The sequence below is a fragment of the Sciurus carolinensis genome, chromosome 5, assembly GCF_902686445.1.
Source record: "Sciurus carolinensis chromosome 5, mSciCar1.2, whole genome shotgun sequence".
Taxonomy (NCBI): domain Eukaryota; kingdom Metazoa; phylum Chordata; class Mammalia; order Rodentia; family Sciuridae; genus Sciurus; species Sciurus carolinensis.
Genome location: NC_062217.1, coordinates 110,775,746 through 110,800,497, shown reverse-complemented (window position 1 = coordinate 110,800,497; position 24,752 = coordinate 110,775,746). Strand labels below are relative to the sequence as shown.

General features: G+C 36.9%; 1 protein-coding gene across 3 annotated transcripts in view; it reads right to left on the bottom strand.

The window, feature by feature from the left end:
- Positions 1-12,515, bottom strand: part of Bicc1 (BicC family RNA binding protein 1) — a 270,647-nt gene extending 258,132 nt beyond the window's left edge. For all 3 annotated transcript variants that reach the window (XM_047553385.1, XM_047553386.1, XM_047553388.1), the window contains exon 1: positions 12,049-12,515. In XM_047553385.1, the coding sequence (XP_047409341.1) occupies positions 12,049-12,238 (190 nt within the window). In that variant the 5' untranslated portion in view covers positions 12,239-12,515. The remainder of the gene's footprint in view (positions 1-12,048) is intronic.
- Between the last annotated feature and the right edge of the window lie 12,237 nt (positions 12,516-24,752).

Below are 24,752 nucleotides of genomic sequence, written 5' to 3'. Positions count from 1 at the left end.
ACTACACTAAAAGAAAAACCAATCAAATAAAGTCCAAACAAAGTCAAGTTAAAACCAAAAATAAGCCAAAATGACCAGGAATACAAATCATATCATAACTCTGAATGTTAATGGCCTAAATCATTAATCAAAAGACATATACTGGTAGATTGGATTTTTTAAAAAGACCCAACAATATGCTGCCTTCAAGAGACTCATTTCATAGGAAAAGACAACCACAGACTGAAGGTGAAAGAATGTGAAAAAAACATAACATTCACAACACACTGTGTAAAAAAGCAGGGGTTTCCATCCTCATATCAGATAAAGTTGACTTCAAGCCAAGCAAAGTTAGTCAGAAGGGATAAAAAAGGACATTTTAAGCTTAAGGGAATCGTACATCAACAAGACATAACAATCATAAATATTTATGCCCCAAACAATGGAGTATCTACATACATCAAATCAACCCTTCTCAATTTCAGGAATCAAATAGACCACAACACAATAATACTAGGTCACTTTAGCACACCTCTCTCACCACTGGATGGATCTTCCAAACAAAAACTTAAAAATGAAACTATAGAACTCAATAATACAATCAACAATTTAGACTTAACAGACACATATAGAATATTCCATCCATCAATAAGTGAATACACTTTTTTTCTCTGCAGCACATGCTCCTTCTCTAAAACAGACCATGTTATGCCACAAAGCAACTCTTATCAAATGCAAAAAATAGAGATACTACCCTACATTCTATCAGATCATAATGGAATGAAATTAGAAATCATTGATAAAAGAAAAACATACAAAATCTCTGGGATATTATGAAAGCAGTAGTAAGAGGAAAGTTCATTATTGCATTGAGCTCATTCACTAAAAGAATAAAAAGTCAACAAATAAATGACCTAACATTACATCTCAAAGCTCTAGAAAAAGAACAGATCAACACCAAAAGTAGAAGACAAAAAATAATTATTAAAATGAACTGAAATCAATGAAATTGAAACAAAAAAAATTGAAAAAATTGACAAAAGAGTTGGTTCTTTGAAAAAATAAACAAAACTGATAAATTTTAGCCACACTAAATAGAGGAGAGAAAACTCAAATTACTAAAATTCATGATGAAAAAGAAAATATCACAGTGCACACTATTGAAATACACAAGATAATCAGAAGCAATTTTGAAAGTCTATACTCCAATGAAACAGAAAATATCAAAGACATCCACAAATTTCTAGAGACATACACAATTTAAACAGATCAATTTTAAGCAATGAAATAGAAGAAGTCATCAAATAGCCTAAAAACCAAGAGAAGCCCAGGACCAGATGAATTCTCTGCTGACTTCTACAAGACCTTCAAAAAAGAACTAATACAAATACTCCTCTAAGTATTCCATGAAATAGAAAAGGAGGGAACCCTTCCAAACTCATCTTATGAGGCTAGTATCACCCTGATACCAAAACCAGACAAAGATGCATCAAGGAAAGAAAACTTCAGACCAATATTCCTGATGAACATAAATGTAAAAATCCTTAACAGAATTCTGGCAAATCGCATCCAAAAACATTAAGAAGATATTGCACTACGATCAAATGGGTTTCATCCCAAGGATGCAAGGTTGGTTCAAAATCTGAAAATCAATAAATGTAATTCATCACATCAATAGACTTAAAGATAAGAATCATATGATCATTTCAATAGATGTAGAAAAAGCATTTGATAAAATACAGCACTCCTTCATGTTCAAAACAATAGAAAAACCAGAGGTAGTAGGAACATACCTCAACATTGTAAAAGCTATCTATGTTAAACCCAAGGCCAACATCATTCTAAATGGAGAAAAATTAAAAGCATTCCCTCAAAAAACTGGAACAAGGCAGGGATGCCCTTTCTCACCACTTCTATTCAACATCATCCTTGAAACTCTAGACAAAGCAATTAGACAGACCAAAGAAATTGAAGGAATATGAATAGGAAAAGAAGAACTCAAACTATCACTATTTGCTGATGACATGATTATATATTTAGAGGAGCCAAAAAATTCCACCAGAAATCTTCTAGAATAAATGAATTCAGCCAAGTAGCAGGATATAAAATCAACACACAAAAAAGTAAAGCATTTCTATTCATAAGCAATAAATCCTCTGGAAGAGAAATTAGGAAAACTACCCCATTCACAATAGCATCAAAAAAAAATAAAATACTTGGGAATCAATCTAACAAAAGAGGTGAAAGTCCTCTACAATGAAAACTACAAAACTCTAAAGAAAGAAATTAAAGAAAACCTTGGAAGATGAAACGATCTCCCATGTGCTTGGATAGGCAGAATTAATATTGTCAAATGATCATACTACCAAAAGCACTATACAGATTCAATGCAATTCCAATTAAAATCCCAATGTCTTTCCTAATAGAAATAGAGAAAGCAATCATAAAATTCATTTGGAAGAATAAGAGACTCAGAAAAGCCAAAGCAATCCTTAGCAGGAAGAGTGAAGCAGGAGGTATCGCAATACCAGACCTTAAACTATACTACAAAGCAATAGTAACAAAATGGCATGGTATTGGCACCAAAATAGACGGGTAGACCAATGGTACACAATAGAAGACACAGAGACAAACCCACATAAATAGTTATCTCACACTAGACAAAGGTGCCAAAAACATACAATGGAGAAGAGATAGCCTATTCAACAAATGGTGCTGGGAAAACTGGAAATCCATATGTAGCGAAATGAAATTAAATCCCTATCTCTCACCCTGCACAAAACTCAACTCAAAATGGATCAAGGACCTAGGAATTACACCAGAGACATTGCACCTAATAGAAGAAAAAGTAGGCCCAAATCTTCATCATGTTGGCTTAGGACTTCCTTAACCAGACTACCAGAGCACAAGAAATAAAAACAAGAATCAATAAATGGGATGGATTCAAACTAAAAAGCTTTCTCTCAGCAAAGGAAACAATAATGTGAAGAGAGAGCCTAAAGAGTCGGGGTAAATCTTTACCAAATGCACTTCAGATAGAGCACTAATCTCCAAAACTTATAAAGAACTCCAAAAACTTAACACCAAAAATACAAATAACCCAGTCAATAAGTGGGCTAAGAAACTGAGCAGATACTTCATAGAAGATATACAATCATCAACAAATATATGAAAGTGTTCAAAATCTCTAGTAATTAGAGAAATATGAATCAAAACTACTCTAAAATTTCATCTCACTCCAATTATAAGGGCAATTATTAAGAATATAAGCAACAGTGTTAGTGAAGATGTGGGAAGAAAGGTACACTCATACATTTCTGGTGAATGGCAAATTGGTAAAACTGCTCTGGAAAGCTGTATGGAGATTCCTTAGAAAACTTGGAATGGAACCACCATTTGACCCAGCTATCCCACTCCTCGGCCTATGCCCAAAGGATTTAAAATCAGTATACTACAGTGACACATCCACATAAGTGTTTATGGCAGTTAAAGTCACAATAGCTAAATTGTGGAACCAACCTAGATGCCCTTCAATAGATGAATGTATGAAGAAACTGTGGTATATAAAATTATGGCATTTGCAAGTAAATGGATGGAGTTGGAGAATATCATGCTAAGTGAGATAAGTCAATCCCAAAAAAACAAAGGCCAAATGTTTTCTCTGATAAGTGGATGCTGATACATAATGGGGGGTAGGGGAGAATGGAAGAATTTTGGATTGTGAAGAGGGGAACACAGGGAGGGGAGAAGAGGGTTCAAGAGTTGGGAAAGATCATAAAATGAGAAAGACATGATTACCCTGTACACACATTTGATTGCACAAATGATGTGACTCTACATCATGTTCAACCAGACAAATTAAAAGTTGTACTCCATTTTTGTACAAATCAAAATACATTCTGCTGTCATGTATAACTAAGTAGAATAAAAAATTTAAAAAATAAAAAAACAGAAAAGAAAGTGTTTAATATTCTATACTGCCATATCTTTTTATTGGAGGGTGTAGTACCAGGGATTGAACTCAGGGGCACTTGACAACTGAGCCACATCCCCAGCCCTATTTTGTATTTTTTATTTAGAGACAGGGTATCACTGACTTGCTCAGCACCTCGCTTTTTGGTGAGGCTGGTTTTGAACTCACGATCCTTGCGCCTCGGCCTCCCGAGCAACTATGATTACAGGTATGCACCACTGCACCCAGCAATACTGCCATATCTTGAGTTCCTGCTCCACAGCTGGCACTTGTGGATTCTTTGTACGGTATTTCTAGCCTAGCCATGACCTAGAAGACACTTATATGCCCGTTTTAGAGATGAGGACACTAACTTTCAAAGGAGTTATCAACTTGTCCCAGGTCACACAGCTAATAAATGATAAAGCCAGGATCTAAGCCCTGAGCAGTTTGAGTAGAAACATTTGGTTTTTCCCATTATCTGGCCAACTAAAAATCTTCTAATGTTGTTGTAACATTTAAACAAAGTATATGTCAAGGGAATTGTGCAGATATTTAAAATCATGTTCTTCAATAATCTTTAAGGAAATAGAAAATACCACTGATAGAATGCTAAGTGAATCAGGAGAGCTATGAACCCAGGATAGAATTAAAGTCACACAAGAGAAGGGACCATATTTATCTTGGTTTCGTCTGCATCCCCACAACTTAACACTGCACCTGACATACAGCAGGAACTCATTATGTCTTGCAAAAATATGTTATGTGTGCATATATTTTTAAAGACCAGGAAAAAATTTCCCAAAAAACATCAGGGGTTATTGCTAGATTTTGGATTGAAGAATGATTTTTGTGTTTTGTGTGTGTGTGTGTGTATGTGTTTTCTTACGTTTGTAAAAATGTATTTTCCAAGTATTGTTTAATAAGTATTACTTTCAGGCTGGGGATATAGCTCAGTTGGTAGAGTGCTTGCCTTGCAAGCACAAGGCCCTGGGTTCAATCCCCAGCACTGCCAAAAAAAAAAAAAAAAAAAAAAAGCATTACTTTCAAAATCAGGGAAATAAAAACAATGGCTAATTTTTAAATCCTATGGCTAAGCTCTTTTCTATATAAGAAATGAAGTTAAATTCTATATTAAACTCAATATTCAGATTAATATAGGTTGAATTTCTCACTGTGACAAGAGAAACTATAGCTAAAAAGGGAGTATTATTTTTTAATATGCCAACATCATGAATGGGAACAGGATTTAATACTACACATATAAATGCTTTCATCACCTACAGTTATTAGTGGATTCAAAGATAGCAAAAGGATATATAAATGTGTAACATCCACAAAGTGTTTATTTTCATGATTTTAAGAAACTGTCCTAAATGCTAGCACTGAAGGATTAAAAATCAAATGCAGAGGCTCACTGCAGCATAACAACAAAAGTTTCTTGCCAAGGTCATCATCACACATTGAAAGTCATCATAAATTAATTAAAATCATGCCTCATCTCTGGTGGTTTATTAAGCATTTTACATAAATTAATATATATGGTTACTATCACCTCATGTATTTTTTTAAGTGAGAACTCCATCTTAACATGAATAATATAAACTAAGGATGGGCCAACAGGTATACTTTATTATTTCATGATGGAGACAGTTTCAAACAGCAAAGCATGGCACTAACTTGATAATAATTCTATCAAACTGCCTCAAAAATGACTTCATCTTCTGAACAAAATCTGGCTTTGCTGGTCAGATTACATTAGGGTGATCAATCTATATAAACCCAAAAGAACAAGAGCTCAAACTACTTCAAGTTACTACTAAAAGAAATTGGAGATGGGAAGGAGGAAGGAAGGATATCTTAGGAAGAAAGATATTTTAGAGCAACAAAAAGTAAAAATAGGCATTTATGTTGTGTTATGGACTTTTCTGAGAAAAAAAAGAAACATTTGACATGGACAAAACAACAGAGATAAAAAAAGATATTTCCAGGGCACGTGCATAGCAAAAAACAAACAAACAAATAAACTACCACAAAAACAATGGTTCCAATTTTCAGTGATCTAGTCCCTGTTGATGAAAGAATAATAAGGTATTTAGATGATCAAAGGTGTTTCCTCTGTGGGATGGAGCTCTACTCCTGGATTGGGTTAAGAAGAAAGTTCTACCTATGTATAAGATTACCAGAAAACCTAAATTTGTAAGGATTGACTGCACAGGCCAAAGTCTCCACAAGAGATAAGCTTGGGCTTCAGTCACACGTGGAACCTGGGGTCATGAGTCTCCTCTGCTTTGCCTACTATGGCAAAGCTACAAACTGACCACCCTGACCCCATTCTTGCTTGTCTACTTCAATTCAAGGGTTGGAAAAGACACACTGCCAGAATCTCTTGCAGCAAACAATGACCAAAAAAGTAAAGATGTAACTTCCAGGAGAGAAAAAAGACATGAAAAGACAAAATCTTGAAGAGAGAACTATTTTTGTTTTCCCCCCTTATCCCCAAACAGATCACAAATGTACCTTCGGGCATAGCCAAAACCATATTGCACAAATGAGGCAAAAAGTCACAGGATAAAGATAAGGAAGCTGAGAAGGAGGGAAGATGCTAAGCATCTTCATGACCTTGAGCAGTTGTCAAGGCCTGGACCACTAAGGCCCGGACTTCTTGTGAAGTGAGGAAGATACACTCCTGGATGTAACCCACTCCATGTTAGGCTTTCTTTTAGTGGCAGCCAAATACATTCCTGCCTGTAAAAGTCATCAATACAACAAACCCCTCTAGCTATGTTTGAAGGATCAATGATCAACTTAACCAAAGCCCCACCAGTCTTCCCAGATAAGATTTACTGAGTGTGCACCATTATCAAGAGTGCTCACTCTGTGCCCATGAGCCCAGACACATCGTCACAGGTTTCCACTAGTGGCAAAGTGAGCCTCAGTCCAGGCAGGCATGCAGGCAGCTCCTAAGCTCTTTACTGCCAAGCTATATAATGTCTGATGTGTTTTTTCAATTAGTCTATAAAACACTTTTACCTTTCAATTCTGCTCTCTGACTCAACTGTAATTGCCCTATCTGATTTTTTTAAGGAAAACTGTCATTTAAAAATAAATCAAGCACTCCTCCTCCACCACCACCACAAATAAAGGACTCGCAAGCAATTTTTTAAAAATTAAATAAACTGGCAAGTGTTTGCTTTCTAGTGTCTTGAAATCTTTGTCACGTGGGACAGTGCTGCTGCTACACTAACATTTGCTAAGTGTCATGTGCCTGGCCCTGGGATAAGCATTCTACATACATTCTCTTATTCAGTGCTCACAACATCTCCATATGGTGCGACTATTATTATCTCCTTTTTTCAGGTGAGCAAATAGAACATCTTAGCTCAGTCACAGCATTTTCGTTCAAAAAGATTTTTTCTAGGCACCAGTAAATGACTCAAGTTTAGAACAACATATAAGTAGAAGAGAGATTGGTTGATTTTGCTGCTTATCTTTAGTAAAAACAGCAAAAGTGAATGACTCAAGACCATTCAAAGAATGAAAGACTCGCAGCAACAGCAATCACAGCTGAAGAGGTCAAAAGCCCTCTCATCCACAATTCCACAGTCACAACTAGGGAAGCCTACTCAGTTATGTATTTAACTACCTTTAAAAAGGCTAATCCACTCAACACACTACCAGTTACCAGGAAGACCAATAATAGTATTTAGACAGTTGTTAATGTTCATTAATCATAAAATCTTTATATTCATTTTGCATTAAATTTGATTTTCATTTTTATCATAAGAAAATTATGGTTTATAGTAAATATTGCTATTCTAATTGATTTTCAGCACTTCCTATATGGCTAGAACCATGATATCTTACATACATCTTTTTCCTCCTAATTGTCACAAACTACTCAGGATATAAAAGAACTACTGCTAATATCCCCCTTTAGAAATGAGGCTGCTGTAATAAATTTTCCAAGTTCCCTATTCAAAGGTAACATCAAAATTCAAATCTAGATCTGACCCAGTCCTGTGCATTTAACCACAAGCTTCATGAAGTTATTTGACTTGTTATTCTCATTTAAAATATCCTTGATCAAGCACTGACTGGAAAGCTCTATTCATTTTAGCTTTACTCTATCTTCCCTTCCAGTACTCCCCCATTTTCAAATATTTCTTCTTCCTATTTCTTTCTGCTTTCTCAACAATATCTAAGAAATTATTACATATTCATCAAGTCATATGACAATCTCCACTAAAGTTTGCTACATTAAAGAGATAATATAACTGCTGCTCATAGTTTTAATCAATGAGTATGACAACCTCTGTTTTGGTATCTAGTTCTGCCACTCAAGTAAGCACCAATAAATGATTCCAGTTTTGCACAGTATTACAAAAGTTCAAAATGGTATCTAAAGTTGCAAAAATGCAATACAGTTTCTAAAGTCTTCAATAGCAGTGTGGTAAAAACCCACGAGATGTCAATCTCCACTCATGTAAATAGGCCATCCCAGTCCCTGCCCCTGTGAATGCTCCCTTCTTTCTCTACTGAAACACAAAGTACTGGTAATTTTAAAAGTGTTTATGCTTCTTAATTTTATGTGGGAATTTTTAATTTTATTATACATATAAATTTTTATCTAAAAACAAAGCATTAATACAGGAATCCTGTATTTGCCTCTTAGTACTTTGGCAAACACTAGGACTGTATCTCTGACTCTCTTGACCAATTACTTCCAACTTTCTCCCATACTTTCCTCTGTAACACTTTCCTTCCCATTTACATATCATAACTCACATTTAATTGTCCTAAATGAGTCAACATTATTATCTGACAAGAAGCATGAAATCTAAATTTTGAAGATCAGCTCAGCACTGAAGAAATTAAAAATGATTTTTCTTTATCACTGAAAAATGCTGTCCATGGTATTCATTTCAAGGCTGACTATACCCATCAAAAATCTAAATTAAACTAAAATATAAATTCTCATTTAGAAAACTATTGCCTAGGAAAATCAATAATTGTCATTTAGATTCCAATGAAAATGCTAGATATTCTTCATGGCTGTTCCAAAGTAGTTATTAAACCAAACACACACACACACACACACACACACACACACACAAAGTGATTTCTTTTTTCCCTACATTTTGGTCTGGTGGTTTTTATGGGTATCAATTATTTTAGGATTCAGTGATCATCTAAGAATGGTATTTCATCTCTTTATTACCATACTGCCCATATTTTAACCTCACTGAATTTTTGGTCCATTGCGTATAAGAATTTCTCTACTAATAAAAATACAACCATTAAAGATTAACTTGCCCCCAGGACAGTCCTCTGAAAACAAATTCCAAGCATTATAATCACCAATTTACACTCTGAAGACTTAAAGGCCAACAATCTTATTCAGGCTTAAAATGGAAAACCCACACATATTTTAAGGCTATTGTAAAAAGAAAAATAGCAAATCCAAATTCACAATAATCAGAAACCCAACCAGACAAATACAATCTTTACTTGCTTGACCCTTTTCAAATGAAAAGTTTTCCACCCAAAAATAACTAACAAACTTGCTGACTTGCCAGATGTCCTACCTTGTTTTTTATTTTATTTCTGCAATTATGAATGTGCAAAATTCTTTTCCCGACTATTTATTAAGTATATGCTATATGTCATAAATTATGGCAGACACTAGAAACCATTTGAATTCATGATGTAATATTTACTATGAAAAATAATAAAAGCGGCTATAATTTGTGAAGTTCTTATCATTTATTATCACTATAACAAATTTTAGTTTATTAGTCATTATCTCTTTCCATTCTCACAAAACCCTAAAAGAAAGTCCTAATATTAGCTCCATTTTACACATGGGAAAACTGAGGGCAGGGAGAGGTCCAGAAACCTTCCCAAGGTACCACAGGGACTTGAACCCAGGTCTGAGTGACTCCAGTGTTCACACTTGTTATAACCACTGGTATAAGCAATAAGGCACATGATTACACTTAGTTCAGGAAACTGGTAATTCCTCCAACAAGGGTGATTCCACATAACTTGATACTGGGAAGTATGCATCATAAAATATACACTGTGCATTGGGTTCTATGGTCAAATGTGTTCAAGTTTACATTCATGAAAGTGGTAATTCATTTGTAGGTGATTTTGGAAAGTCAATCAAAACACTAAGTTCAATCACTAAATAAATATTTTACTAGGTATAGGTTGTTGAAGAAATGTTACCTCTATTATCTGTAAGTGAAACTATCACTGCAAAGTAATTTTAACACTGGATGTCAAAATAACATATTTACAAAGGAGATAGCCTTCAAATTTTAAAAATGCCTCACCCATATTTCACTGTATTCAAAATGAAAATTAACTCAAAAAAGAAATCCACTTCTAAAGCTCAGATTATACACGTAGGCTTCCTAGAAGGTAACATTACTGTTGTTACTTGTCTGTGCAAAAGTAAAAAAGGTAAGAATGATATGAGAATTTTTTATTAGAAAAAGACTAGAAAACTTTCACATAACTCCAAACTTAGAGAAAACAAATTGTTGAAAAGTACGCATATGTGGTCTTAGTTCAATCCAAACAATTTTACAATATTTTTACAACATAAATTTAATTTTTTATAATCAGAAACTAGACAAAAAAAAAACTATGGAACAAATGAAATAACTAAAATCAGTTACTGAAATGCAACTGGGGTTTTATTTATCAAATCCACCTGGTAATACTCTTATTTGACGTTTTATCACAGGAATAACCCTCTTAGAAAGTTATGTAATTTGAGGGAAAAGAGACATGAGAAGTATTAGGGATGTTTATCAATAAAAATAAGCGACAAGGGAAACAGTTTGTAGCACATCCAAAGATGACTGCCAAAACACTCTTGCTATTTGTTTCCACCAAGTTATTGTTTTGGAAAACATGTTGTTCTCTCTTAAAATAACCTGCTTAATTGTTCTAAAAAGCCAATGGATTACCACCAAGAGCTAACTCGCTCCCACAATGCCATACATTGATAAAGTCAGCTATGCATTCAGTCACAAAAGAAAGTTTGCAAAGCTCCAAATCTCCCGTGATAAAAAGTCACTAGTTACTGAATGAATCTTCACCACCCTTCCTTCGTGAGACCAAAGCCTGGTCCTACCACAAATCTTAACAATGATAGTCATTCAAACTACCTCATTTCTCTCTTTGGATGTGGGAATTGAGCCACACTGGTGGCTACAAGTAGGCTAGTAATTAACATTTTTAAGAAAGGTCAAATTGACCTTGGATTTTAGCGTTCTCTCATATCCTCACATTATAAATCAGAATTTGTTTCCAGTCCAGTATGATTAAAGCTTTTCTGCCTGGGAAAGTCCCAGAGAAACTTAAAGAGTTAAAAAAAAAAAAAAAAATCCCAAATTGTGAAAGACGAAGTCAGACACTCGTGGCACAGGAAGATTTTTATGAACTGAATGTAACTCATGTATTTTATAAGCCTGTTAGGGGATGAACACATACTGTCCTCAAACATAGCGGCACTGCCCGGACACAATCCCCACGCTGTGGCTGCTCACCCCATCCTGGCCCCTAGACTACAGGGTGGGGGGCGGAGGCGGGAGCTCCTGTCTTAAGCCCTGACATCTGCAGAGCGTTTCCCAATAGGGAGACAAGGCCCCTCAGCTGGAGGAAGTGGATACTGACAAGGGGAGAGAGTGAAACATACACGAAAGAAACACAACTAGAATTCTAGGCGGCTGAGGAGTGGGACAGCAGTCACGCACACTCTGCGCGGGCTGAGAGCGTCTGGATGACACTGCCCAGGTGTCCGGGCTCAAGTTGGCATCTCCAAAGTCTAGATCACAACTTGGGCGCGCTCGTACAAACACTTGGCCTTCAGCTTTTCGGAGCGGATCAAGTTAGCACAGGGCCCCGGTGTCTGGAGACCTGAGAGACGTGGAAGGGTAGGGAGTCCCGCGAGGTCTCCATTCCCTGGGTGTCCTCGGCCGGCGGGGGAGGGGACTGGAGAGCTAAGGCTGTGGGCCGGAGTAGCGGGACCTGGGGCGGGGATGTCCGGGAAGGAGTTGGGGGCTCAGCTGGGGAGACCGAGGACGCGGGGGGATGCCTACCTTGTAACATGGCCTCAAGTTTCTTCCTGTCCACGCGGAAGCGCTCTTCGCTCCACTCGGGGCTGTGCAGGGGCGCTCCGGCGACCAAGTCGTCCTCGGACCCGGGCATGGGCGAATCAGTGCTGCGCTCACTGTTGGAGCCCGGGTCCGACTGTGCCGCCAGGTAGGCGGGCTCGCCCTGGGCGGCCATGGTGGGCGAGGGGCGCTGGGGCTCCGGCTGCCGCCGCCGCTCTAACTGCACAGCCACCTCCGCTCGCCGGCCCCGCTGGACTGGGTCCCCGCGCCGCGGCGCTAGCTCGTCCCCCAGCAGCCGCCGACGCCGCCGCCGACGCCGCCACCTCGGAACCCCCGGTGCATCCCAACCCCGGACGCCGCCCGCCGCCCCGGGTCGCAGCCTGGGTCCTGGGCCAGTGGCTGCGCCGCCCCCTGCCAGCAACGCCCGCGCGGAATGAGCGCGCCGCGCCGCCCGCGCCTCCATCCGCAGGGCCCCGGCGCCCCCTCCCCTCCTGCCGCCCCGGCAGCCGCGCGCTCATTGGCCCGACTGGCCCACGGGGAGCCGCGGCGGGCGGGCGGACGCGCGGGCGGGCGGCCCCTGGCGCTCACACACACTCGCGCGCACACACACATAACACGTACACACTACCACTTTCTGCGCTTACACGTATAATGCCTGCCCGGCTCATGGACCTTCACAGCTCTTCAGACACTCACCAAATTCAAGCACAGCACACTCTTGAATGCACATATAATTCCTCATCCACACACGTTACTTACACCCTACCACTTTTCTACACTTGTACGTACAAATCCCAACCCCTTACATACTCTCAAAAGAACTCCTTCAAACAGACGCATGCCAAGTTCAAGCACAGCATGCACATGAAATGCACACGGAGTGCGTATACAGTTCCTGTTCTATTCAAACACCCACAGTATATCCTGAAACTCACAGCCCCAGTGTGTCCCACAAGTTTGAACAGGAGAATGGAGAAGAGAGAAAGAAGACTTGGAGAAAAAACAACGTCCATCTTTCACAGACATCACTATGGACAGCTTGCATGTAGCTCTTTCTTCCACGGGTGGTTCAAACCCAGAAACCTCATCTCAGCAGTGGTCCACTAGGAAGGAGATGGACTACAGACTTAACTCTTCTTATTTTAAGAAAGGGGATTTTTTTTTTTTTTTTTTCTTCAATGGAAGGAGAAAGGAGTGATTTTCTTTGTAATTCTCAAGGAATGGACTCAGCAGTTTTTTTTGTTTGTTTGTTTTTTTTTTTTAAAGCAGAAGAGGCTGGGATATTGCAATGGTGATTAGTTGGATCCACTTGGCTTCTGGACAGGGCTGTCTGGTCAGGGAAGGAGGGTCCCTATCTGTTCTCAAGATCAGTCTCACGGTTGGTCACTGGTAACCACTGACCCTAACTGCAAAACCAGTCCACCCACTGCCTCCTTCAAATTTGGATATAAAGAACCAGGGAAGAGACAAATCCCTTGCACCAGGTACGCCCCTTGGAACTCTCCTTCCCAAGCTCAAACAGATTCATACCCTCTTTTGTTTTATGACCAAAGCACAAAGATTTTTTTATTCCTGGAAGGGGGATGGAGATAGCAGTTTGCCACTGTGTGAATGGAGGTTTACTTGCTTCGTGTGGGGCAAGCCATACCTCATTGGCATGGGCTTGTGGATAAGCATGTAATATGCTTCCATGCCTAGTTAACAAGACTTGACTCTGTGCTGGGTACTATAGTGCAATTTACAAATGAGAAAACAGACTGCAAAAAGTTAAATGATGTAACTTTAGGTCATACAGCAGCAGATAATGGAGCAGGAATCAAACCCAGGCCTCAGTGTCTGATATATAATCTCCACAAAAGCCTGTTTTGTTAAGCAAGAGTGTCTTCCTGCTCAGAGTGGCCTTCTGATGAACTGGAACAGATGCACTCTTAACTGCTCCCATTTACCACCATGTGTTCCTTCTCTGGACTTGTTAATTTTTATTTGATTACTCTGCAGGACACTAGTTTCAGCACCAAAAGGGTCTGTCTAGGAGTGCCTGCATTCCATCAGGGAAGTTTACCAAATGACAAATATGTATTGAGACTCTACTATGTTTTGGGCACTCTGTTGGGCCCAGGGAATATTGAATAAAGCCAGACAAAGTCAGTAAAGATAGTGTGCCCCTGGAACTAACAATTCTAGTAAGGAAGATAGTATAGTGACCAAAGATATAAATAAAATGCTCAGATAAATATAAAGTCATCCCAATGTAAGCATTAAAATAAAACTTAAGATATGAGAAAACCTATAATGGAGTAACTGGGTTCAGTAGAGGAGTAACTGGGTTCAGAGAGGTGAGTAGAGCTTCTAAGAAAAAGTGACTCTGGAACTCAGAAGTTTTAGAAAGAATTAACCAGGCAGGAAAGGGAAGGGAAGAGTCACTCCTACAATCATGTGATCATGATAACATCCCTGAAGGTAACTATTACCATTATCTTCATTTTATAGTTGAGGAAACTGAGTCACAGAAGGCAAATGACTTTCCCAAGTTTGCAGAGCTAAGCAAATTGTAAAATCAGAATTCGAACCCAGGTAGGCTCCCCTGAAAATTAGACTTCAGATGCTTTACAATTAGCCAGTAAGCTATTCTTACTCTCGACAAGATTAGTACAAGCAAAGACGCTGGGCCAGAGGAAGCAGCATGCCTGCCTCAGTTTATGGAACTGAAAGAAGATCAAAATGACCAGTATCAAGACATTAGATGGTACTCACTGAGGCAGGTGATGAAAGTAAGAGGCAGAGCATGTGAACGCTATATGCCAAATTAAAGAGTTTATGTCTTTATCCCCAGAACAGGAGTCATATAAAGGCTTTAAGTAAAAGTGGTATTCTTAAACTTGGATTTTAAAAACATGACTCTCACTATCATGTGGAGAACAGATTCAGGGACAGGATAGAAGTAGTTGGACCAATTAAGACACTATCAAGAAAGTTTAGGCTGGCCACAGTGGCACACACCTCTAATCCCAGTGTCTCTCAGCAACTTCAGAGCTGAGGCATAAGGATTGTGAATTCAAAGCTAGCCTTAGCAACTTAGCAAAACCCTGTCTCAAAATAAAAAGCAAAAAGGGCTGGAATGCTGCTGACTGATTAAGCACTCCTGACTTCAATACCTCATGAAAAAAAAAAGGTTTAGATCAGGCTGGCATCCTGGTGTCTTATCCAGGTGGTAAAGATGGAAAGACATGAAAGGATTTGAGAAATACTTCTATAGTATCAGCAATTAAGTTCGTGGTAAGTTGGATGTGGGATGATTGGAAAGGTAAGTCAAGAGTTTCTGTAGGGCTCTGGCTAACATTATTAGAGAGACATAGATGACATCAACTGAAACAAGGACTACTGGAAGAGAATTACCTTGGAGGAGAGATCATGGAATTGAATTGGGCCTGTGGAGTACAAGGCATCATTGAGACTTCCAAGAAGATATGTCAAGTAAGTAATTGCATATATGGGTCTAAAGTTCAGTTAAAAGATGTTAGCTAGAGAAAAGTTTGTTCTTTATATACTTATAGGTGACAATTCTATTCATATGTATGGGTAGGACTATCTGAGGAAAGAGGAGAGAAAAAGAGAACCAAGGAAAGGGCCTTTTAAAAATTCTGACATTTAATGGTTAAATAGAAGACAGTATAATGTGAAAGAAAACAGAAGCAGCAGAGAGAAGAATGAAAATCAAAACAAATAGCATTTTGTTGTGTAAGCCTAGGAAAAAAATGTGTTTCAGAAATTAAAGTATGATTACCTCTGTACAATAAGGGAGGCCAACATTTTTGTTAAGGTCACTAAGACCTTAGCAAGAAAGCAGAATGGAGTGGTGGAGTATATATAACTAATGAAAGATCATGAGCTAAATATAATATGGATAGAGGGAGTACTGTTTGTTGTTTATTGTTTGTTTAGTTGGTTGTATGGTTAACGATGGTTTTTGAGGCTTGAGCATATTTAAAGATGACTAGAAAAGAGTCAGTTAACAGAAATGGCCTATTCAAATAAAGAATAGATGCTATAAGACTTTGAGATCATGAGCAGAATAGATTCCAAGCTCATTAGGTGAACGGATAGGTACAAATGCAAGCCAGTTTATAGGTTTCACTTCTAGAGCACCAAGGAATTCCCATCTAAAGAATTTTATTTTCCCAAAAGAGTAAAAATTAAGGTATCTTCTGTGAGTGTGGGGAAAGTACAGCTATCAGAGGTTTGAGGAAAATAAGCTGTCTCATTTTACTTTTTGAGAGGTTCTAAAATACATTGTTATCTGTAAAAGGATGGACTGGCACTTGTGAGAGTCCATTTGATGTTGATAATCATACATTTCTAATGAATCAGACTTCTTGCCCTGCAATTTCCTTCAAAAGTGCTCACCTTTATGGATGTGGGCACAGAAAGAATACAGGAGTCTTGCCAGATTGATGAAGCACCAAAGCTCAGAAGACAATGGAGCAATGCCTCATGGGAAAAACACTTCCAATGTAGAAATTTATACCCAGCAAAACTATCAACAGACCACAAAATTGAAACTCATTCTTCAATATTAGGAATCTCAAAGTATTTTTCTCATAATCTGTCTGAGATAGCTACTAAAGATTGTGTGCCACTAAAAGGAGAGGTTAAATCAAATGAAGAAAAAATATAGAATATGGAAAGGAAAATATCTGGCAAATGATAGAGGCAAAGGAGTTCCTCAGGAAGATAGTGCAAGAAGAATGCAAATGGAATAGGTGAGAAGTCTCAAGATTGTACGTTTTCCTAGATTAAATAGAATTTGTGAAGTATATGAACATATTCAGAGAAGATTGAAAATGTAATGACTATGGGGTTAAATTTGTGACTGGTTCATAGAAAACTGTGGTACAAAAAAAAAGACAGTATTAAATTCAAGTATAACAAAATATTATACAGAAGAGTCAAAGTAATCAGAGTATGCAACGTGGCTGAGCTGTAACTATCATTTACACAGATATAATAATGTAAACTATGAATATTGATCTAACCTAAATTAAAATATAACTAGATTAGGAATCTAGGGTATTGAGAAGTGTCCATGTGTGTACTGTGGGCTTTGTGTGTAGGAGATGATAGTGGTAAAAAATGAAACCTTGTTTTTAACAGATAATGGCTAAGAATTTAAAAAATCAAGAAGTAGCAATATAAGCATATTATTTGGAGATATAGAAGTAAAAATAGAATCGAGCTAGAATTTTTGGACATGTTGCCTATAGAAAATGGAAAATGGATGGAGGAGACATATAATATTTCTGTTTTATACAAGTCTTCCAGAACAATTTGATTCTTTAAACCATAGTGGTACATACTTTAATTTTAGAGGAGCAAATAAAGTAACACATGCATATTATACCATCATTGAAATGAAAAGAAAATAGTGGAACCTTGAATTCATGACTTCTGAATCCTGTGCTCTTTCCTCAAAAATTGAACAAATTAAAACAGTTGACAATCTTTTGGTTTCATAGAGCATATGTGCTTTGTCTCTTTTTATCTTTCTATTTCATTCAAGAAAAGAATACTTTTCTTTCCTCTTGAAGTATAGGAAAAGACCAGATGCCAAGTAAACATTTATGTAGATTTTTTTAATTGGAGTAAGGATATCAAAAAACAAAACCCTCTGGGAAATTTTTAAAAGACTAAGATCACATCAACTCTCTAAGTTCACAAAATATGAAAACCCAAGACTTTTAGAAAAAAGATATGAATTTTAGTTTAGGAATACATATCTAACCCTAATCAGTGGCCAGCTGATGAAGAAACTCCTTATAGGACATTTTAAAGAAGAATGGATTGGTATTCTTTCCCAGGCACTCTTATTTTCCTGGTATGAGTTGCTTCTGAGGTAAAATACAAAAATATCAATCCTGAACTTTTAAATATTTTTGTAATAGTTTCAGGAGTTTATATTAAAACAACTTTTCTATTTTAATTTAAAATATTGGCATTTCAATTATGTTTGAATAATCTCTACATATGGACAAATATTTTTCAATTAAATAGCTTACAAAGCTCTGAGCAGGCTCCTGTTTGGCTATCCCACCTTGTTCTCTTTTTGAATTTCACACTCCAACAATGCTGAGCTATTTTCAATTCCCAGTATAGTCCTACTCTCTCATCTCAGGCTCTTTGCAAACAGTGTTCCTACAGCCTGCATCTTCTCTCCCGTTTATTTGTTCCCTAAACTTCACAAACACCCAGGCTTATTTAGGTTCTCTTTATCTTTTATTTTCAGGAAATATTGTGCTTATTCCCAGTAAGGCAATTATCTTTGCATTTATTATCTCTATCATCATCATAATATGCCTGATATCTTAGTTCCCAGAGACAGGAAACATGTAATTTCACCCTTGTGTCTCTGTCACCCAGCGACTGACTGGTGATGGTTAACCAACTTTTAATTATGCTCCTAGAAACATACATTTGGAAATTAATTAGAGATATAGTTTGGACAATTATGTAACCATGGAGCAGCTATGTTGAGGAGGAACATAAAAAAGAGTTAAAATGCTAACATTAGGGTTAAAGGCAGCTGATAGGAGCATTGTTTCTTCAGTTTGCAGCTGAGGAAACAGGCCTGGAAAAAGGAAACAGATTGGTTCAAGTGCCACATTATATGAAGTGAAGTTTGAATCATCAATGTTGAATCTACCAAAGTATCTGGGCCAATGCCTTTACCTCACAGATTCAGAAACTGAGACCTAAAGACTCAAAGAAAAAAATAAAATTCTGCAAATACACACACACACACACACACACACACACACACACACACACACACCCTTATACCTGGGTATAAATGAAGCATACGGAGCCTAAGCAACTTACGCAAATTATACAATTCAAAGCGCCAAGTCATGTTCAGTTTTTTTTGCTTTTCCATCAGAAGAGGAGGGTTTTTTTGTTTTACATTTATCAAAGGCAGAGGTTTTTCAGACGATAGAGGAAGTCTTAGAATTCTTTTGCTATTTTGATGCAACAAGTTTTCTGATTAAAAAAAAAATTCTGAAAAATAAAAATTTTCACTGGAGTTTCAACACGCCAATGCTAAAAAATGTTAATAAAGAAAACATGGATCACTGAAAAGAGAATAGAATGAGTCAATATGGAAAAAGTTAAGGAGCAGGCAGAATATAAGGAGATGAACTTTTCTAGTCACTTACTCAAATACTAACATTGTCCAACACAAGACTTTGCCAAAAGGAAAGGGAGAAAAAAGAATAGCAATACTACTATGTTGAAACTACCACCCAGAGAGGGATTTTAACCCAGTCTCATAGCTTCTTCAGTTTTCCACATTTCAAGGTACATGTTAATTATACTTTTGATCTACAGTACCAATATTTTACCCTGTCATCCTTTTACTCCTAGACTAACACTCACATGTAAATTTATTCTCATGACCCCCTGGGACTTAGGAAAATGAAATGTTTTTGCAACGGACAACAGAGTAAGCATGTGCAAAGTTGTACCTTCCTGAATTTTTTTTTTTTAATGTACTGACAGTCTGCTGGCAATGTGACTTTTAGGTCTAGCCAAAAACAGACTACAAAGCCATAAAAGCATCTAACCCACAAGGATGTGAGAACTGGCTCTGCTTCTAACACCACACTAAGTTACAAGGTAAATTCCACCAATGCCACTTACGTGCTAAATCTCACATCAAATAAGAAGAAATTGATTCCAGAAATTAGAGCCAAAGGACCATTAAAAGTGAGCCTTCCTGGGCAGCTTGTATGGGAAGGATGGATCATAGCAGAAAGAGGGTAGATCATCAAAGGAAGGACCAGAACCAAAATCCACAGAAATCCCAATGGGCAAATACATGGCATGCATTCTACCAAATCCCCAACCTCCTTTCATGGTTGACATTAGTAGTTGATCATAGCTCTTTTCCACTCCAGCTCAGGAAATGCTTTTCAATAAGCTGTCCAAACAGCCAAGACAAATCATTTATAGTTGGCTTTCAACATGAAATTTTCTTGCCACATTGGATTCAGTGCTGTGGTTAAGGAACTGGAAGACAGATAGATAGTCGTTCGATTAATACAGGCTGTTGACCTCTTTTTCAGGGGAAGTGAGACTAAGAGAAAAGGAAATAAATATCCTGGTCATTATCTGTTCATAGTTCCCTTCTTAATCTCTCTGGTTTTGTACAGCTAAAATGAATGGGAATCAGACTGAATCCACTCCAGTTTCAGAATGTAGTAGGGAGTAGCATCCATGTAGAACAATCATTAAGGACCTGCAGACAGCCCTGAACCATATATTAGGAGAACCGGAGTTTAATCCCCATTCTTTCACTAACTGTGTAACTTTAGGCAAGTCTCTTGCTTTTGGTGGGCCTAACTCCTCATCTATAAAAATTGGGAACTATATTTGAATTGGACTATATGAATTTTTAGGTTACTTCTAACTCTAAATTTCTATCATTTGAAGAAATTATACTTGGAAAACAGTTTGCTCAGTTCAACAAGCAGTTTCTAGTTGGAAAAGGCCCATTCAAAGAAGAATGAACACAGAGAAGAACAGAAACACTATCAAATTCAATATAGTGGAAGTAATAGCTCACAAAGGTGTAGTTAATCAAAGTCATTTTCACACAGAAGTAAACAGTACAGATGCAATTTATGCCTGAAATTTTAATGTACATAATTACATAAAACAGACGCCACTGGTATTAAAAACTGAGATAGACCCCAGCACAATATGCTACATGATTTCAACAGACCTCTCACCAATAAATAGGTCATCCAAACATAAACTCAGTAACACTCTTTGGATCTAAAAAATATTATACATCAAGCAGACTTAACAGACACCTACAGAATATTTCATCCAACAACAGTTCATGGATTCAGTTGCTCATGGATTCTTCTCTAAAATAGACCATATTTTAGGACATGAAGCAACTCTTTTTTGCAAAAAATTTTTCATATAATTCTTTGCATCTTATCTGTTCATAATGGAATGCAATTACAAATCAACTCCAAAACTCAACATCTCAAAGACTATGTATGACAAGATTCTACAGAGTGATGAGCTTCAAGCTCAGGTTAGAAAAATTTCCTTATTTGTTTATTATTTTTAGCCAGAAATGAGGTAATAATTGCCCCAAGACTTTTGCCTTTCTTTAACTCTATTTTGTGCCGAAATTTTGGATATTAAAAATTTCCAAATAAAGAAATTTATTATTTCTTTCACAAAGTATGGTTCAAATCACCTTTATTACAATCACTTGGAATGCTTGTTAAAAATGCAGATTTATCGAACTCTTCTCCAACCATCTGAATATCATGGTGGAAAGTGGAGGGGGCATGCTTGAGAATCTGCATGTTTTACAGAAGATTCAGAAGTCTTTTGAAAATCATGGTCCTAAATGCTTATTCCAACAAATCATAATCTCAATGTCTGGATATAATCCCTGCATTACATCCTTCATTGAAGTAATAAAGTGTACAATTATGTATTTTTTTCACAAAAAGGGAAATTAAGCCTTACAATGATATTTTTCCTCTTGAAAATCAACAGAAACTCCCAGATCCATCCTTCAATCCATCTCAAACAAATTGTTCAAATATCCAAACCACCTAAATCCCACATATTTGTGATTAAACTTCTCCCACAAAAATTTTTCAGTTACTGCCATATTTTAACTCCAAGCTAAATTCTACCAACATTTATACAAATCAATAGTCTCTGATTACAGTGAGTACTTGGTGAAAACAAATGGAATCTGGATTTAATTCCTACATTAAAATTGCTTTTGAGTAGTATAATTTGCATTTTATAAGGCCAAAGGCAAAATGGCTAAAATAACATTCAAAAGGAGCATGTGATTGGCTAAACTGAAGAGGAAATAGTGTCTTATAAAATCCCAAGTTCAGATACACAAGAACTTAGACTGTCTTTGGCTGGTTTATTCACTGCCAACAAATTGAGTTCAGTAAATTACTCAAACCAACAATAGAAAAACTTGCTCCTTTTGGCAAAGATCTTCATATTTCTGGTTTATTTCTTCTTTCTTTTGGCTTTAAGGCCATAGTAGTTCTGTTCTTACTCTTCCACTAATACAATATCTATGACATTTCCACATATAATATCTGAATCTCAAAAAAAAAAAAATAGAACCAAGGGTAGAAAGAAGGATCACATCACTGGAGGCTATTAATGGCATACACTGCCTGCTTAAAAGATATTTGCTCATTTTTAAAATTCAAGAGTCATTCCTCAGTAGAGACTTTCCTAACTAGTCCAACTCCAAAGGCAGAACTGACAGCTAATGGTATGTCTATTGGATTCTATCATAGCGCCCTACCCAGTTCAGATACTGTGTACATACCCACCTTCATTTACTACATCAAATGTCCTTTAAGAGCAGGATCTATCTCCTTTATCTTTATATTTCTATTCCCAGCACTTTTGACACACTGAAGTCACAACAGTGAATGAATTAGTGTTCTACTTGACGACAAAACAATAAAAAGTAATAAGAAAAAATAATCAGGAATTCTGCTCAAGTACAAAATAATCAATATTATTTCTTCTTTCTTTCTTCTTTCTTTCTTTCAAGTGACTGTTTTGACATGGATGTGGTTGTGATTATTTTCATAGTTTTTTAAAAGAAAGTCACTTCAACAAAGAAATAACAGAAGTAAATAAAGAAAATTAGACCCCAGCATCTACTGTACATTCACATTTTAAAAACCATTTACTATTTGCTTGCTAAATAAGTGTGATAGAATGTAAAGTTGGATTAAGAATTTAAATTCTCAAGTCAAATAATATGACCTTTTCCCAAGAAAGAAATATTGAACTAACATATAGATTTTATGATTTTAAGTTTTTCTATCAAATTTTTATAACTCTGGAAACAACTACTATTTGTCTATTGACAAATCAATAGGTACAATTTATTAAGTATAGATCAATGAAAAATTCAATAGGTACCACAGATTTATGCATACTTAAATTAGTTGTCTTTTTCATAGCCTTCTTTATTTATGATTGTGAAGTAATATTATAATCAGAGAAATATCCTATGATTACAAAATGGGAATCATATTTATATCTAAGCACTCTCTCTGTGCTGGATTAAGCTATTGTCTCTCAGCTACAAACTGTCTTCTATCTACTACTTCATGCTGGGACTGGGGCTTTGTAAATGCCATGTCTCTGTCAGATCACTTTCTGTTAGGTTCTGTCAAAAGAGCAATATAGCAGGAGATAGGAAGGGTAGAGAAGTGAGAAAGGGCCTTTGTGCTATTCCTGTTCTTGTCATTTCAGCAATGTCCTTTAAACACAGTGACAAAGTTTAGTTCCCATTTCTAGCTTCTTCCATCACCTCTGGGATCAGTCTGGTCATATGCCCTTAGAGGCACAAGCAGGTAGGGGGTACCCCTGTCTCTGTGTAAATTTATTCCCAGTTCATGAGGCTCCTCTAATCTTCCAAATTTTGATAATCTACATCTTTCCTTTGTTCCCTTCGCCATGGGAGTTACAGTTTCTCCCTGCAAGGATTTATCTGATTTAATGTTCCATTTTTCCTTTTGAATCCAAAGCCATTTAGTCAGTTTCCCTTATTAAATTCTTTATTAAAACACCAGTTTTTTTGTTTTGTGTTGTTTTTATGACTGGCTTCTGATGGCTTGATTTTCGAATGTGTAATTCATACAGAGGAAAACAAACATGCCTGGTCTTACCTCAGTAAACTATCTGTAAACATGGGTCCCATTTATAATTGGGGCCATTTGGAGGCTCTTTATTTTTATTTTATTATACTGTGAAACACTAAAGATATGAGATCCATGCTCTTAACAAATTTGAATTTGTTATACAGTTTTTAAATTTATACTATAGTATTGTCCTTTTTGTTCCAATGCTACAGAAGATTCTAGAACAGATTCATCTTGCTTGAATAACTCTGCATTTTCTTCCCCTCCCAGCTCTGACAAGCTGAGTCAGTGAATTTGACTATTCTAAATACTTCATATAAGTGGAATCCTGCAGTATTCGTATTTCTGTGAATGACTCACTTCACTTGTCATGTCTCCCAAGCTCATCCATATTATTGCATATTGCAGGATTTCCTTCTATGTATTACATGGCTGAATTTCATGTGGCTGAATTTCATTGCATGTATTATATACTCCTGTATCCATTCATCTGGTAATGGACATTTGGGTTGTTTCCACATCTCTTTTTTTTTTTTTTTTTTTTTTTTTTTTTGGAGTGCTGGGGATTGAAACCAGGGTTTTGTGCATGAGTGGCAAGCACTCTACCTACTGAATTATCCCCAACCTGGTTTCCACATCTTGACTATTGTGAATAGTCCTGCAATGCTGTTGTGATTAATGTGCTAATATCTTCAAGATGTTGATTTCATTTCTTTGGTATAAGTACCCAGAAGCCCACTTGCTGGATCATACTGTAGTTGTAGTTTTACATTTTTTGTGAAACCTCCAAACTGTTTCCCATCGTGGCTGTACCATTTTACATTCCAACCAATAGAACAAGGGTTCCAATTTCTCTACAACCTCACCAACCCTTGTTGTCTTTCAGTATTTTGATAATAGCTATGCTATCATCAAGAGATGTGAAGAGATATTTCATTGTGGTTTTGATTTGCATTTCCCAGATGGTTA